At 41.9% G+C, this 16,996-nt stretch overlaps 2 protein-coding genes and 1 long non-coding RNA gene across 13 annotated transcripts in view; 1 reads left to right on the forward strand and 2 right to left on the reverse strand.

Annotated features, from left to right (window-relative positions):
- The window catches only part of RRM2B (ribonucleotide reductase regulatory TP53 inducible subunit M2B), a 28,046-nt gene extending 20,266 nt beyond the window's left edge, over window positions 1-7,780 (reverse strand). For both annotated transcript variants that reach the window (XM_053953040.1, XM_053953031.1), the window contains exon 1: window positions 7,565-7,780. In XM_053953040.1, coding sequence (XP_053809015.1) covers window positions 7,565-7,672 — 108 coding nt within the window. In that variant the 5' untranslated portion in view covers window positions 7,673-7,780. The remainder of the gene's footprint in view (window positions 1-7,564) is intronic.
- LOC128793681 (uncharacterized) lies at window positions 882-6,941 on the forward strand. The gene is made up of 2 exons (XR_008432861.1): window positions 882-1,466; window positions 5,879-6,941. It is a non-coding gene; the product is annotated as an uncharacterized LOC128793681 (long non-coding RNA).
- A 5,515-nt stretch (window positions 7,781-13,295) lies between the features above and the next one.
- UBR5 (ubiquitin protein ligase E3 component n-recognin 5) overlaps window positions 13,296-16,996 on the reverse strand; it is an 85,363-nt gene continuing 81,662 nt past the window's right edge. For all 10 annotated transcript variants that reach the window (XM_053953021.1, XM_053952957.1, XM_053953013.1 and 7 more), the window contains 3 exons: window positions 15,557-15,701; window positions 15,019-15,104; window positions 13,296-13,916 (listed from right to left, as the gene is read on the reverse strand). In XM_053953021.1, the coding sequence (XP_053808996.1) occupies window positions 13,704-13,916; window positions 15,019-15,104; window positions 15,557-15,701 (444 nt within the window). In that variant the 3' untranslated portion in view covers window positions 13,296-13,703. The remainder of the gene's footprint in view (window positions 13,917-15,018; window positions 15,105-15,556; window positions 15,702-16,996) is intronic.

A 16,996-nucleotide genomic window follows, 5' to 3' on the forward strand; every position in this document is an offset into this window, starting at 1 on the left:
GAGGCCCGCATCTCCCGCAGGTGCTGCCAGCGCTCCCCGGGGCCGCGGTGCCCGAGCGGTCCGGCCCTGCCGAGCCCGGGCAGGACAAGGGCGCGGGGGGACGGGTCCGTGTCCTCTCCAGGGCTGTCCGAAGTGTGATAAACTGTGGTAACTTGTTTGTTCATCAAAAGAATTGGAATATTAAAGGAGGAAATATAAAAATTAAAGTATGATTAATCACCATATAGGGAGCTTTTTGTAGCTTTTTTGCAGACACAGGCTAAGGATGTCGGGGGATGGCCGGAGCTGATTATGAAATCAGCGACCACCAGGCAACGGCCACCGGACTAGACAACGTAGGAGTACTCCGGGTATGCCCATCACTGTCCGGAGCCGATTGTGAAATCAGCGATCACCTGCCTCGACACAACGCAGACACGACGCAGAGAGATGCTCAAGCTACGCACACTGCTATCGCAAAAGACACGAATTAAGAAACCTCCAAGAAACTATAAAAAGAAACTGAATAAGGGAGTGGGGTGTGGGGCACTGCAGTGTGGGACACTGCAGGAGGGGCGGTTAGGAGACCCCTACCCACCCAGCGCTGTTTTGCTTGCTACTGCTTGCTGTAATTAATAAAATTCTAATTGACCTTAAAAAGGCTGAATCAAATTATTCGCCTCAATTTATCACAATTTGGTGCCGTGACTCGGATAAAGGAAACCCGGGAGGGAGGCCCCACTAGGGTGAGGCGCCCCACCGCCTTTTTGCGGTGGACCTAAGGGGGGCTTCCTCCTTGGGCCTTTACCGACGAACCTAAAACTCAGTAGCAAGCAAAGGTACCCCCGTTAATCTTTGTGCACGAAGAACCGCGGAAGAGTGAACACGCAGGAAGCGTAAGTAGCCCCCAGTGGGTGGTGGGCCTCTTTTCCCGGTGGGTGGTGGGCCTCCTTTTTCCAGGGTTGATTAAAACCTGCTGGATTGAGGGATTAATATTCCAAGAGCATCCAGGGTTGATTCAAACCTGCTGGATTGAGGGACTAATGTTCCAAGAGCATCCAGGGTTGGGGGACGTAGGAGGGGGGGAGCTGCACCCCGCTCGGCGTCGAGTTACCCTCGGTGGGGAGGCTCCTGGGTTAGGAGGAGAGCAAGCGGGCCTAACCCAGACGCGGAGGTGGACGGCGTCAAAGTTCCTGGGGCGGGGGATCCCCGGAGAAACTTCCCCAAGTTTCGGCTTACTAATTTAGTATAAGTGTATGTGCTCAGTGGGCCCCGTACAAGCGGGCTCCGGAATGCGTGTGCGTGTGAAAAAGACGGTGGGCCCCGTACAAGCGGGCTCCGGAGTGCATGTGGAAGGGACAAAGCCTCGACCCTGGAAACGGGGTCTTTAAGAGTCGTTTAGGGGTGTGTAGTCCCGGAGTGATTGAGGTGAATAAGAAGACACACAGGGCGAAGCCCCGGTTGAGAAACAGAGGCGCCGGAAAGACGTGAGTAGTCCGGTCCGCTCGGTCGCTCGGTCAGGGGTGGGAGTCCTGGAGTGTAGCAAATGCGAACGTGTGTGTGAGAGGGGAACTGGCAGCTCAGATTCCCCAAGTGAGTGTGGACCCCATAGTAGTGCGTTTCCCATATCCGGCGACGGAGTGGGCCACGAATTGGGGGAAGCGACTGTCGTATTGTTTGTGTTGAGTGTGAGAAGGCACTCTAGAAGATGGGTCAGAGAAAAAGTAAATCTGCTGAACCCATGGGTGGGAGAATCTCGGTAAAACTTCCACTAGGCTTAACGGTAGAGTATTGGGATGCCTTTCCTTCTAGAAAAGGAAAAGATAAGGTTAAAATGATCCATTATTGTATGGAAATTTGGGGAGGTAAACAAATAAGGGGAGACCAACTATATTGGCCCGTATTTGGGTTGTTTGAGGATTGGATCTGTCAAGCTCTAAATATATATGTTAACTCCAAAGAGCCCTTTAACCAAGAGGAGAGCGAATATGCAGCTCTTTGGATAGTGGGAGAGATTGAAGAAAGCTTTCCAGTTGTATTCAGGGGTGGACCCCAATACCCCAGAAGGGGAGACACTTTTGAAGGTGCATTTTGTAGTCAATTCTTGGGTAGACATTCGGAAGAAGTTGGAGAAATTAGAAGGATGGCAAACAAAAGGATTGGATGAGTTGTTGTGAGAGGCTCAAAAGGTGTGTGTTGGGAGAGAGGATGAGAGTTTTAAAAAGCAGTCTGGAATCGTGTTAGCAGCAGTAGGGGGGGACAACAGAATCCCCAAAGGGGAACTGGAGGTCAGTCCAGAGGTCGGACTGACGTCCAGCGAAGTTGGTTTGAAGGGAAGTCGAGAGGTGGAGAGAGCATTGTTTGTTTCTATTGTGGGAAGAAGGGACACATGAGGAGAGAGTGTCGGCAGAAGATTGCTGATGAGGAACAGTTCAAAGAAGATTAGGGGGGTCGGGGGCTCTATCTGCTGGGGACAAGAGAAAGAACAGAGCCCCTGGTAAAATTAAAAATAGGTCCCCAGCAACGAGAATATGAGTTCCTTGTGGACTCAGGGGCGGAGAGATCAACCGTCCAGACCCTTCCCCAAGGGTGTAAGATTTCACCTGAGATAATACAGGTGATTGGGGCCAAAGGGGAACCCTTTGGAGTACCTGTAATTAAGGATGTACTCTTAGAAAGTGATTCTAAATTAGGAATTGGGTCATTTTTACTAGTTCCAGAAGCAGATTAAAACTATATCCTCTCTGAGTTGAAGACGAGAAAAAGATTAACCCAGAAGTTTGGTATACCCCCGACAGTGTGGGGAAATTAAATATTGAACCCTTTGAGGTAACTATCAGGAACCCAGAAATCCCTGTCAGGATTCGGCAATATCCCATACCCAAAGAGGGGAGGGAAGGACTAAAAACAGAAATAAAGAGACTTTTGGAAAAGGGACTTTTAGAACCCTGTATGTCCCCTTTCAATACCCCCATCCTGCCAGTAAAGAAACCGAATGGCAGTTACAGATTGGTGCATGACTTGCGGGAAATTAATAAAAGAACAGTTGAAAGATTCCCGGTCGTAGCCAATCCACATACTATTTTAAGCCAACTTGGCCCAGAAAACCAGTGGTATAGTGTAATAGATCTTAAAGATGCTTTTTGGGCCTGTCCCCTTAAGGAAACCTCTAGAGATTATTTTGCTTTTGAATGGGAAGACCCGGATACACATAGAAAACAACAACTGAGGTGGACTGTCCTTCCCCAGGGGTTTACCGAATCCCCAAATTTATTTGGGCAAGCTCTGGAACAAATATTGGCAGAATATTCACAGGGGAAGGGGATTGTGCTTCTACAATATGTAGATGATTTATTAATTGCAGGGAAAGAAGAAGAAAGAGTAAGGGAAGAAACTATAAAACTCCTAAATTATTTAAGCCTTAAGGGACTCAAAGTTTCAAAGTCGAAATTACAATTTGTGGAAGAGGAAGCTAAATACCTCGGACACTGGCTGACTCAGGGGACTAAGAAATTGGATACTGATAGAGTCCAAGGAATACTTTCCCTGGAAGCCCCAAAAACTAAAAGGCAGGTTCGGCAGTTACTGGGACTTTTTGGGTATTGCAGACAATGGATTGAAAATTTTAGTGGGAAAGTTAAATTTCTGTATGAAAAATTAACAACAGACGGGCTATTAAAGTGGAGCCCTGAGGATGAGACCCGGTTAAAATAATTAAAAACTGAACTGGTCAATGCCCCGGTTCTCAGCCTCCCGGATCTAAAAAGACCATTCTTTTTATTCATTAATTTCAATGAAGGGGTGGCATACGGGGTGTTAGCCCAGGAATGGGCTGGAGGAAAAAAACCAGTGGCATATCTTTCAAAGCTTCTCGACCCTGTTAGCCGAGGGTGGCCTGCCTGTCTGCAATCGATAGTGGCTGCTGCCCTTTTGGTAGAAGAAGCAGGAAAGATAACTTTTGGGAGTGAACTGAAGGTTTTATCTCCTCATAACATTCGTGGAGTACTACAACAAAAAGCAGATAAATGGATAACAGATGCCAGACTCCTAAAGTATGAAGGCATCCTAATTTCTTCTCCTAGGTTAAGTATTGAAACCACAAGCTTACAAAATCCAGCCCAGTTTCTATATGGGGAACCAGTTGTGGGACTAACTCATGATTGTCTTTTGCAAATAGAGGAACAAACAAAAATAAGACCAGACCTCGAAGAGGAGGAATTAGAGGAAGGATATCGGTATTATGTAGATGGGTCCTCTCGGGTCCTTGAAGGGAAAAGGAAATCTGGGTATGCTATTGTGGATGGGAAAATTTTTAAGAAAATAGAATCTGGTCCTCTTAGCCCCAGCTGGTCAGCACAAGCATGTGAATTGTATGCAGTACTCAGAGCTTTAGAACTACTAAAAGGAAAAGTTGGGACCATTTATACTGATTCAAAATATGCTTATGGGGTGGTTCATACATTTGGTAAAATCTGGGAAGAAAGGGGTCTTATCAATTCACAGGGAAGGGGGTTGATACATGGGGAATTAATTCTGAAAGTGCTCCAGGCCTTGAGAGGTCCGGAAAGAATAGCTATTGTTCATGTAAAAGGACATCAAATGGGGATGGGAAACTCAGTACGGGGAAATAACTTAGCCGACCAGGAGGCGAGAAAGGCAGCTCTAATGAATTTAAAACCATATAAGGGGGGGGTCACACAAAGGAAAGATTGCTCCACTTGTGGAGCTGACTTAGAGGAAGAACCATGTTGGGCTTGCTGGGATGCATACGGGATTGATTCGATACAGTGTGCCTGTGATAACCCCCAAGACAAACATTGCCGGTTCCATGAACCCATTAACCATGTGTTAGCCTTCACGGTACAGGAAAAACAAAAATTAAACCAAATGGGGGTGAAGGAAAAAGAGGGAGGCAAGTGGATACTACTGGATGGGCGGGAGGTACTCCCAAAAGGAATGGCAATAAGGGTCCTGCAAGCAATTCATGAGAAAACCCACTGGGAACTCAAGCCCTGGTTGACCAATTTGCAATTAAATATATGTGTATAGGGGTCTATAATCTTGCAAAACAGGTAGCCCAACAATGTTTAACCTGTCAAAGAATAAATAAACAACAATTAATAGAAAGACCAATGGGCGGAAGGGAACTGGCACAACGACCCTTTTCACATATACAAATAGATTTTACAGAATTTCCAAAAGTGGGGAGGTATAAATATCTATTGGTACTGGTAGACCACTTAACCCATTACGTGGAAGCTTATCCTATGGCCCGAGCTACTTCGAACACTGTGGTAAAAGTATTATTAGAGCAAATTATCCCCCGGTATGGATTAATTGAGTGTTTAGACTCAGACCGGGGACCCCATTACACCTCTAAAATTGCAAAAGATGTCCTGACAGCTTTGGGGACTCAATGGAAATATCACACCCCATGGCATCCACAGAGCTCGGGGAGGGTGGAAAGAATGAATGGAGAAATAAAAAAAAAAAAAACAAAAAAAAAAACAAAAAAAAAAAAAAACCAACTCACAAAGTAAAATGCTAGAAACAAAAATGTCATGGGTTAAGTGCCTACCTCTTGCCTTATTGAACATTCGAACTCAACCCCGAACTGATGTGGGAATCTCCCCATTTGAAATGCTATTTGGAATGCCTTATGATATGGAAGCCCCCACAGATCACCCCTGCCTAAAAGATTCTCATATTAAATTCTACATTACCCAAATTATGAGCAGAAGGCAGTAATTGAGGAAGAAAGGAGTATTGGCACAGAGACCACCTCTGGATATCACAATCCATAAGATAAAACCAGGGGATCAAGTACTTATTAAGTCTTGGAAGGAAGATTCCTTAACTCCATGTGGGGAAGGTCCTTTTCTTGTTTTGCTTACCACAGAAACGGCAGTCAGGACGGCCGAAAAGGGGTGGACTCACGCCAGCCGAGTGAAAGGCCCGGTTGCCACAAATAACCAGTGAAGAGTGACTAGCCAGCCTGGGAACTTGAAAGTGACTCTTAAGAAAAACTAATGAACTCTGTGGACATTATCCAAATCAACCATAAGGGGAAGCAAAGGGATACAATTACAAAAGACTATATAGTGATTTGTAATAAGGAAGGTTGTGGAGATTGTTACCCTTTTGTGTGCTTTATATGTAAAATTTGCCAAGAACGGTGGTGGGTCCATTGCCAGAGGGGAAGACCACCAATTGGGGTTTGTACTGAGTGCTATAAAACTCAGCGAAAACTAACTGAAACTGTGCTAAGGATAGGAGAATTGGAAAATCAGTGGGTCAGTTTTGGATCTGAGTGGTGGGAAATATTCTTGTTTTCATACTAACGAGCCCACTTCATTTGCTGCTCAGATAATAAAAGGGTGTTGTCGAAAGGAACTGAAGGGGATTCCTTGCAATCCACCTCTGGTCAAAGATAAGAACTGGGAACAGTACAAGGCTAGGCAGGAGCGGAAAAGGGGACGCTCAGGCGAGTACTGCTGCTGCCGAGAAGATGGTTTACCTCGCGGCTCGAAGCACCCGAGTCGGCGAGCGAGGCAGAGAGGAAAAGGCCAAGCCCCCTCTAAGTGGAACAATGCTGAAATGCTCCAACTATTGCCAGCCGAGTACTAGGATCCCTCAAAGGACCAGTCTAAGTGCCTCCGAAACACCAAGGGAGCAGCAAGCCAAAAAGGGGAAAACAGGATATTACGTAACAAAAACAAGGCTAGGACTCCACCCTTATTGGCAAATTATTAGTTTTCTATCGCTCTGTCCTAATGGTGTTTCTAGTCAGAACAATGCTGAACACTTTACTTCTAGCCTACGAAGCAGCAAAGCGATTTGATGAACAAAATGGTAAAAGAGAAAATGGGGGATTGTGATAAACTGTGGTAACTTGTTTGTTCATCAAAAGAATTGGAATATTAAAGGAGGAAATATAAAAATTAAAGTATGATTAATCACCATATAGGGAGCTTTTTGTAGCTTTTTTGCAGACACAGGCTAAGGATGTCGGGGGATGGCCGGAGCTGATTATGAAATCAGCGACCACCAGGCAACGGCCACCGGACTAGACAACGTAGGAGTACTCCGGGTATGCCCATCACTGTCCGGAGCCGATTGTGAAATCAGCGATCACCTGCCTCGACACAACGCAGACACGACGCAGAGAGATGCTCAAGCTACGCACACTGCTATCGCAAAAGACACGAATTAAGAAACCTCCAAGAAACTATAAAAAGAAACTGAATAAGGGAGTGGGGTGTGGGGCACTGCAGTGTGGGACACTGCAGGAGGGGCGGTTAGGAGACCCCTACCCACCCAGCGCTGTTTTGCTTGCTACTGCTTGCTGTAATTAATAAAATTCTAATTGACCTTAAAAAGGCTGAATCAAATTATTCGCCTCAATTTATCACAGAAGCAGCGGGTCCCCGGTGCCCGGGGTCTCCCCGCGGCGGCCCGGCCTGGCGGGGAGGCAGCGCAGCGCCCGGAGGGGCGGCGAGGCCCGGCCGGACAGGGCTGCGCTGCCGCCGCCGCGCCGTTCTCGGAGCCCCGGCCCGGCCCCGCTCCCCGCCCCGCCCGGCCTTACCCGCTCCGGGCCCGCCGCCTCCTGCGGCGCCGCCGAGCCCTGGCGTTCGCCCATGGCCGGCGGGACTGCACCGCGAGGAGCGGCGGCGGAGGAAGGGGGAACAGCCATGGCCAAGGCCGCTCCTCCCCCGGGGAGGACTCAGCAATTGCATAACAAACACAGCCGCAGCGCTTGGAGGCGCTCGCCAAGGGCCCGTCAGTGGCAGTACGACTGATGCTTGTTTCTCTCCCTTGCAAGCAGAGAGAGCTTCAAAAGATGTCCCCTTTCCAGAAAGGTAACTTTCGGTGCTGCTTTAAGAATTCGTGTGCCCTTAAGAATTTTGGGTATTTTTTTTAAAGGCACCAGGCTGCCACAGTAACTGGGACCTCCCCTCCTCCCCTCTCTCCATTCGCAAGGATGGGATGGGGGAGTCAGGCCAGCTGGGCTCCTCTGGACTGCATCTGTTTCCTGGTTTTATGCCTTGTATGAGACGCCCAAGCCTCGCCAGGCAGGGGATAAGAAAAGTTCCGTGGTGAGATCTGTGACTAAGCACAAGAACAGCTCTGGTTTTCTCACGTGTTTTCTGAGGAGCAGAAACATGTGCCTGAGCAGCAAGTGACTTAAAAGCACAGCAGGAACACTGAAAAAGTAAACGAGAAAAGGTGGATTCACATTGATAATAATATCTGCTGTTAGCTGAGTACTGTTATTTTTGAGACATCCTTTAAGTTTTATTTCCCAGAGATACCTAGACAAGCTGCTTAATCTTTACGTCCAACAACAGCTCCACTCATATCAAGTACATGGAGTAGCAGGGAATCCAGCTTTTTGTCCAGAGCAATCAGAGGAACACTGACTGATGTAGAGCAAACCCTATTGACCCATTTACAAACAAATTCTATTGGTGCGTGTAATGCAGAATTTGCTGGTGGTTTAAGGGGGAGATGCATGAATTTGTGGAACCAAAACTAACAAGCAGCAGACTATTCGTATTAAATGACATTGACTGGTCTACCAGTTGTCTTAGCCCCTAAATCTGATTGTCCCAGCTACTGTTTCAGAGTTCCCTAAATAAAGAAATGCCCTGTCCTGACAGGGATTAAGATCTACCATAAATTAATATAATTAGCAATAGAAAATTGTTCAAGTATTTGGAGACAACTTCTTAAACACCTGCCCTTATGTCTACTTACATGGTGCCTAAAGATGTACAAAAAAAGAAAAATACTGGAAAGGATTAACCAAACAGCATGTGGCTGTTCTTGCACCTCAACAAAAATCTGCCAACTTCTGTTAGCTTTGTTTTATAAAAATTAAATCATGTACAAAACACTGAAATACAGACAAGCACATAAAAATGAAATACATTATGCACAATTTTGCAAGATTTCAGATTACCTACGATGTCCTATTTAGGACAAGCTCCCTGACAGGTGATGGAAGCTGTACTCCTCCCTTAGTTCCACACAGCTGCAGCAGCTGTCCTGCTATGGCAAAGGTAGTCATCACTGTTTTAACCGTCCTACCTTTCTTCCCTCCCCCAAAAAGTGTTACTTTTTGGGGGAATACTCAGCTGCCTTTTGCAATGGGTTATAAGTCTGATTTTGTATATGAAAATGCCATTTCAGGTAAATTGAAGAATTTTCATTTATAAATTAAAGTGAAATCTGCTTTTCAGCTTAGCACTGTTCCCTCTCAGAAAATCAATTTTTGAATTATTTCATTATGTCTAAAGCCTAAAATTTCTTTAAGTCTCCTTGAAGTCTCTGTGCAGAGAAACCTTACCATAGGTTTGGCAATAATCTATTTTCCAACATGACTACAGTATACAAGCATACTAATTTGGTTAGCTGCCACTGCCACTGGACAAAGGGATACTGAAGAGTTTCATCATTATGGAAAAGTCCTGAAACACCTCGGAGCAACCAACTGCCTCTTCTTATACTAAATAGTCTATTACTATAATAGTAGTTTTTGGTGATAATAGACAAAAATACCTTTATATTAAGCCATTGACAAAGGGGGGAAATAGTCTCTCACAGGATCGTGTTTCAAGCAAGACATGGAGTTATCCTCTAAGACAACTCCACAAAAAATCCATTAAAATATATTAAAAATTAAAAGCCCTCCACTCTTCTCAGTTCAGCAAATCTGAAATAGCTGCAAATGAAAGCCACAAAAGCAATTTCCAACTAGCAAAGGATCCATCAGAACTCCTGATAATGCTGGAAGTCCTGATGGGCAATGACTGCACTGTGATGGAGGCCACACTCCAGTTGTGAAGCCTGTTCACGTCCTCCCCACAGAGATCATGTGGAAACTTCCAGCACTGTGAGTTCCAGGTAGTCACTGAAGCTTTCACATGACCCATTCACCTATGCATTTTAATATGTGGATATACCTTCTATCTCAGAATATAATGCCACACATGCTGAAATACAGCTAATCTGGACATGCAGAATTTTCTGTTTGGTTTTAGCAGACCTGTTACTAAATAGGCAAACCAAAGAGTTCAGAAAAAAGGTCAAATCCTACAAAGCTTGAAAGAGGAAGGGAATCAGAGCTACTAAACGAGGTATTCAGAGTTTGCCTTACAGAGAGGAAGCCAGAAGAATCCAAGTGTCAGTGAAGCAAAGAGCACAGACACAGAAGCAGCTCAGAATGGCATTTACAGATGCACACAGAGACATAATCCACAGGCTATGGGACCCCATAAAGAAGGAGTAAGGGCACAGCAGTTAGCATAGAAAGGAAGAGGTTAACACAAACTTAGTGAACAATCTTCCACGTGGTATTAAGGGTCACCAGGAGCTGTGCTGAATTCTGGCTCTCTCTGAGAAGCAACCACACAGGAGGCGGTTGGTGGTGGCTGGGGAACTCCCACCTGCACACCAACTACCATGGAGAGGTGCAGCCCTGTTCACTACATGGTTCTCTTCAGATGCATGGAACTTTTGAAAAACAGCATGTCTGTACGGTGTGCACAATTGCATACAAAGATAAACATTGTTTAAGAGTTGAGGAAAATTTCCTTTCCTTGGCCTCCCTGAATGCTGCTGGGCAAGGGTATTGGTTTGGATTCACAAGATTGCCAGTTTCCAGCTTTATCACTGCTTGTTATCTAGGGACCAAATTACTAAATTGCTAAAGGAAAGAAAAATCACTTCCAAACCACACAGGTGGGAAAGACCACTTGATGACAATTTTTCGTTCCTGGAAAATTATCAAAGTTGGAGCAAGTGATTTACCTTGTGCTGGATACAGCTAGCTAAGTAAAAGAAACCAAAGCCAAGAATTAGTCACAGAAATTAGCACTAAAGTATCAGTTTCTCCTAGATCCGGATTAGGACCTACTCTAGTAGTTGGTCATAACATTTTATTAGTAGCTACCTTTATCTCCTCTTTCAGCAATGGTGAACAGCTAAGGATTTAGACTATTAAAAAAGTGTAAACAGAATGTAACTAGTTAGAGTCTCTAACACACTTTAAGTGAACTAACAGAAGGGCTTAAGTCAAAGGGAGAGGAGGTGTATGATTTTAATAAACATTTTTCTTATTAAAATCTTGATATAGTTTAAATATACCATACAGAGGAAAAAAAGCTATTTATAAAGCTACATACATAGTTCAAGTCAATGACGACAGAATATAGCATTCTAAATTCCCTCTCTGCTTATCAGAATGCCTTGTGTGTGTATATATGGTGAGCTACTGTGCTATCTGCATAACTTTTGTCTAGCTATACATTACAGGACTTAAAAAATGCTTAATCTATATACAGAAATATATATACATATAACATATATTTATATGTTATACATACACACACACTTATATACATATACACACAATACATATATATATATACAGTACTTTACATGTATATATGGCCTTTCATCCAAGGGCCTTGGATACTTCTTAGTACATCAAGCCTCACAAAGCTTTGTGAGGGAGCTTTATTTTACAGACTGGAGCTTTGATGCCTATTCTAAACAGTTTCTTTTGTTGCTTTCTACTAATTTTGCACATTTCAGTTAGAGGCAGTTTTGATAGTGGAAATAATCACAGCAGTTTGATAGCCAGGCATAAGGTAGATGTTGCTTTGTACCTTTGTAACTTATCCTCCTTAGTATAAGAGAACAGCATAAATTTTCTCTATGCTAAAATGCCTCTACCTAGATTTGTGAGGCTGTACTGCTTTTTTTATTTTTAGCACAGTAAAATCTAATACAGTTTTGAACTTAAAATACACTGGAGGTCACAACAGGAAATCTAGCTCCAATCCTAACACATTGAAACTATCCTTTTCTAAGATGATCGATTTAGAGGAAGTATTAGTACCTGCAGAAATAATTCTACATCTATTTATTTATCTGCAGTTTAACTACACAAACCTGAAACAATCCACCTTATTTAGAAAACAGGATTTTCAGCATCAATTTGGCAACTGGTGATCAGAATTTGTGGTATCAACTGTACTCCATACCTTTAGCAACTAAATAAATGAAGAAAACCGAGTTTTTTTTGAAAATCAGATGTAGGTAACTTTTGGTCATCCTAAAACTAGCTGACAGAAAGGAAAACACAGAGGAGCTCTGGCTAAGGTGAATTCTACTGGGATTTGGATGGAACAGTACTTCAGCTCTTCCCAACTAAAGGGAGAAAAAAAAATTATTAACATGGACTAATGGGGGTTGGAGAAGCAAGAAAGAACATCACCACCACAAAACCTCTAATCCCTCAGTACTTCAGTCTGCTAAGCTTTCATGAATTTATTTTGACACAGAAAAAGTAGCTCCTTTCTTCATCAACCAATTTCTAACTCAAAAATCTCTCAAGCCTTAGGGAAAAGAAGTCCTAGATCATGGTCAAAGACTGCCCTCCCCAAAAGTAACCAAGCACTTCAAAAGTGAACATAGAGTAGAACTCACTACAATGAAGTTCGAGAATTTTATTCTAATCTAATTGCCTTGAGATTTTTCAGAACAAGCTACTTTTCCTTCAAACCAATTCTGTTAAAAGGAGGGGTTGCCTGGCCCATTTCTTTCAGGATTCTCTGCTAACTGTAAAATGTGGGCTAAATGTCTTCTGCATGTCAATTTTTTAGCTACAAAATTCAGATTTTTAATGACCAACTATGTTTAGTGTATGCTGTTAGCTAAAGTATAAATGGCTTAATAAATAAAAACTATTGTTTCTTCAGTATGACTTGGTATTTTGTCTGTAATTTCTTTATTAAAAAACTGTAACAAGATACTTAAAAAAAGGCTAGATACAAAAGAAGTTAAGCAGCTCACGAACATTAAAGTTTTCCAAAAAATGTATCTTCAATAATCATGATCTTATAAACATTTTACAGTTACCAGAAAGTGCCCAGGCTGAGTTTACACAGTTAGATAATGTAGTACAGGTGTTGGGTTAGAACTGGTAGTGGAACAATCTCCTGACTGTCTGTTCACTGTAACAAGGATACAAAAATGTTGATTGTGAACTATGAAATACTGTGCATTGGCCTCATCAAATATGTACAGGGAAAAAAAAAACCACTAAAGGTACACATTACATGCAAAGTATTAGTGATGGTATCTGATGTGCCAGAGTTCAATGCAATAGAACAAAAATTGCAATGGAAGTGGTTTCATAAGTGAACAATCCCAACTCTGGGATCTGAGCTGTCAGGAACTTTTTACAAGTTCAATATACATGATACACAACTGCAGCCAACCACAAATTAAACACCATTAAAAAAAAGTTAAAAACACAGAACATACTTAATTTTTTATTTTGAAATTCCCTACTCCCTCTATACAAGAACCTTTGCTGAAACACTTTCCACAAAGGCAGCAGTGAATTTTCAGAACATTTTACATATTTTCCCTCAGCAAAAAGATAAATCACAGTGTAAATTATATTGTTCTGCTGTCATCTTTGGCTGGGGTTAGGCAAAGGAGTTATTGACTAGCAAACTGTTGCAATCACATATTGCTAGTGCTCCTTAGGCCTTTATGTTACAAATTTAGTACAGGAATGTTTGCATTTAAATCTTTGAAGTACCACCAGGGGTATGACAGCATTAACTTTCATAAACTTTTATAGACAAATGGAAAAATCTACAAAACTTAGCTAGTAATATTACACAGCAATACACACTTTTTATACTCTACACAAAACCAAAATTCTTGGTCTTAATGGCGAGTAACAATTTTTGTTTCAAAATCTGCTTAGAGGAATAGAGTGGGACATAAAGGCGAGAAATGCAAGTGTTTGCTGTTGGAAGATGTTGGTCATCTGGTGGCCTTATTGTGATGGATGGCATAGGCTGGAACCCCTCCTCACTGGCGGGCAATGATGGACTTGAGGTCCAAAAGTAAACCTGAAAAAAGAAGACAGCGTTTAAAATTAAGATTCATACTGCCTACAAATTGTGTAGGGATAGGTTAAAAAAAAACCTGCACAGTCATAGCAAGATTGATCATACTATGTTCTCTTCAATATGCCAAACTAAACTCCACAGTCGTTCTACTTTCTTCTGTAGCAATTTCCTTTACTTCCCTTCATCAACCGCTCATTCATAAAACTGATAAAAGCAGCACTCAAAATTATCCTGTATCAACAAATCCTCAGTAAATGGCATGTCCACAAATCCATCTAGGAAGGTGGTGACTGCCATCAATACAAATTGAATGAGGAATCTCTCACAAACCAGTCAGAGACTACAGAATGTAGTACTGGTACAGACAAAAGGCAGCAACGGAGAGTATTTGGTTTATTATCTCAAGTGTGAAATATGGAGTCACCACCAAGGTGTAAGCATAGACACTCCTTGAAAAATGTGCTCTAGGCTTTCCACTTTCCAGAGTACTCTTTGTTTCCTTTTAGTAGACTGTAAGGGAGAGATAGTACCTTAAAGATTAGGAAGTTAAAAACAAACCATTTTAAGAAGTGTACAATGAATAAAATTTCCAGGTGAGTTTTTAAAAATGAAACCTCCTGAACAATATCTTATTCCTTCATGCTTCTCATCAGCTTCTCACTCCTAAAGGGCTTTGAGATGGACATGGTATCGTTACTGACATCTTACAGAGAAGACACACATATTGCCCTCAGGATACACAAAAGTCAGGTGAGTAGATAATCCATGAAGAGAACTTGACCTCAAAACCCTACCAGCCCACAACACAGTTGAGTAACCACAGTTACACATCTTAACTTACTCTGCAACTGTGCAGAGTGAAACTGTGCTTCTGTAAGAGATCTATGAACAGGGAGAAGGACACACCATGCTTACTTTCAGTTATATGAAGGTCTAGGATTCACACCTCTTGTTTCCAGAACCAAGTCTTACCCAGCCCTACTACCCTGCTCTGCTGCTTTAACTCTGCACAAAGTCTCTGTAGGTAGACACAGCTAAGAACAGTATTGACATCAGTTATTCCAGTTCTTCTGCATGTTTCCAATGGGAATGGACAACTTACCAGATCCTGTCTTTCCGTCATACTCATCTTCTCAACTATGGACCAAAACCAACGTTTGAATTGCAAAAGCTTCTCAGCATTTTCTCCTATGTGAAATAACAAGGTACACAATTCAGCTGTTACACTGGACAATAACATTAAGAGACCTGTTTTACATGTGCTGCAAGTTGGATCTCAGCTACAATTGTGTTCATAAAGTCCTGATATTGGAGACTAGTAATTTCAAAACTGATAGCTTTGAATGCAAGGCCAACACTGACATAACTCAGTACCACTCCCATTCCTCCCTCCTTACCAAAAAGCCTAACTGCAACTAAAGGCAGTTAACACGCTTTCTCCTCCCTCACTTAACTGAAGGTAAATATTTTTTAAGGAATGTAAAAAAATATCCCAAGTAATAACTTTATTACAGCTTTCACTGGCTTATTAACTAATGTCAGATTTAATAGTTCAAGTTTAATGCTAGCAACTACTCCACACAGAAAAAACAGTGTTAAGTTATACCTGCAACTCTATTTATGACCAAGTTATTTCATACCTGATTCATCATTGAAAGAGGTAAAGCTGATTAGCATTTGCACATTTACTTCACCACAGCCATTTACCAGAAGTCTGAAATCTTCTGCTGTCAAATCTTCTAATGAATTCTTTGGAAGTACATCCAGGAGCCCCTTCCTCATTGCCTTAAGTGAAAACCACAAAATGCACATTGTAACCCTGTAACTTTTAAGATTGACTTTAAATACAGTACTCAAAAGTTTCATGTGAAATTCCCTTTAACTCAAGATTCATTATTCTCTGAGCTGTTCTTTTCTTTTAAAGCTTTATCATCTAAGATGCAGATCTTCTGAAACAAAGAACTGCACCAATTTTTAAACCCTATGTACTAGAGCAAAAGAAAGCAGCTATTTGCTTTGAGCTATTGGTTTGAGCTATTATTTCACCAAGAGCAGAAGCACATGAACTCTGTTAATGCTAAAATGTTCAGGTATTTTGCTAAGCTGTGCTGAATTTGATGAGAATTAAAAAAAAAAAAACCACATCTTGCATGTTACTTTTACTTTGCTTCCTCACACACATGCCAACTCTGCTTCAAAAATATTACACACACAGACACACACACACATGCACACACACACGCATTTAAGTAAGTAATATCCTGGAAAGATAGGAAATTCCATATTCAAAATGGAATACTAAGAATCAATTTGCTTTAGAAAATTTCAAAATGAAAACAAGTGTAAGAGTTTTCAACTCTTAAAATAAACAAGAGTCAAACTATTCATATATGCAGACATGGAGATCAAGTATCTTAATTCCAGGAACATGTTCTTTCTGTGAGAATTTGGACCTCAGCTGCACAGAGGTAATATGGCCTGCTCCCCTATCTCAGATGTGCAGCAGGAAACCACAATGAGCTCAAGCAACAGAGTTTAGACGTAGCATCATATGACAGACTGGCCTTCATTAACGGTCTTCATTAACTGTCTATATTATTCTGTAAGTGTTATTTCACAAGGGCTTTAAAAAAGAAAAAAAATTTTAATGTGGTTTTCTAGTCAATTTTTAAATTTCTTGCCAGGCTAGTATAAGTGGTTTTATAAATTATTTTTTCTTAGAACAAGGATGCAAACAAATCAAAGGTAATAAATTGTTAAGAACAAAGTAGCCGCCAAATACAAAGCCAAAATTCCAAGAGAATTTGTGCCATTTGAGCTGAAGAAATGAACATATATATTTAACCAATGAGACCCACTATAAAAGAAATTATCTTTCATTCTATAAAATAAATTACTCAAAGTATTCAGTCTTTACAGTACTGCATAAGCAGCTATACAATTACAAAAAAAATTTAATACTTTTAATCAAGCTGTCAAGACTTTGAAGAAAACTGATTAGCAATACCACAACTAGGAGAATAATTAACTGACAGAAATATTACAGATCTTTTTATCTTATTTTTAAAAAAACACTGAAG

The sequence above is a fragment of the Vidua chalybeata genome, chromosome 1 (assembly GCF_026979565.1).
Source record: "Vidua chalybeata isolate OUT-0048 chromosome 1, bVidCha1 merged haplotype, whole genome shotgun sequence".
NCBI classification, from domain to species: Eukaryota; Metazoa; Chordata; class Aves; order Passeriformes; family Viduidae; genus Vidua; species Vidua chalybeata.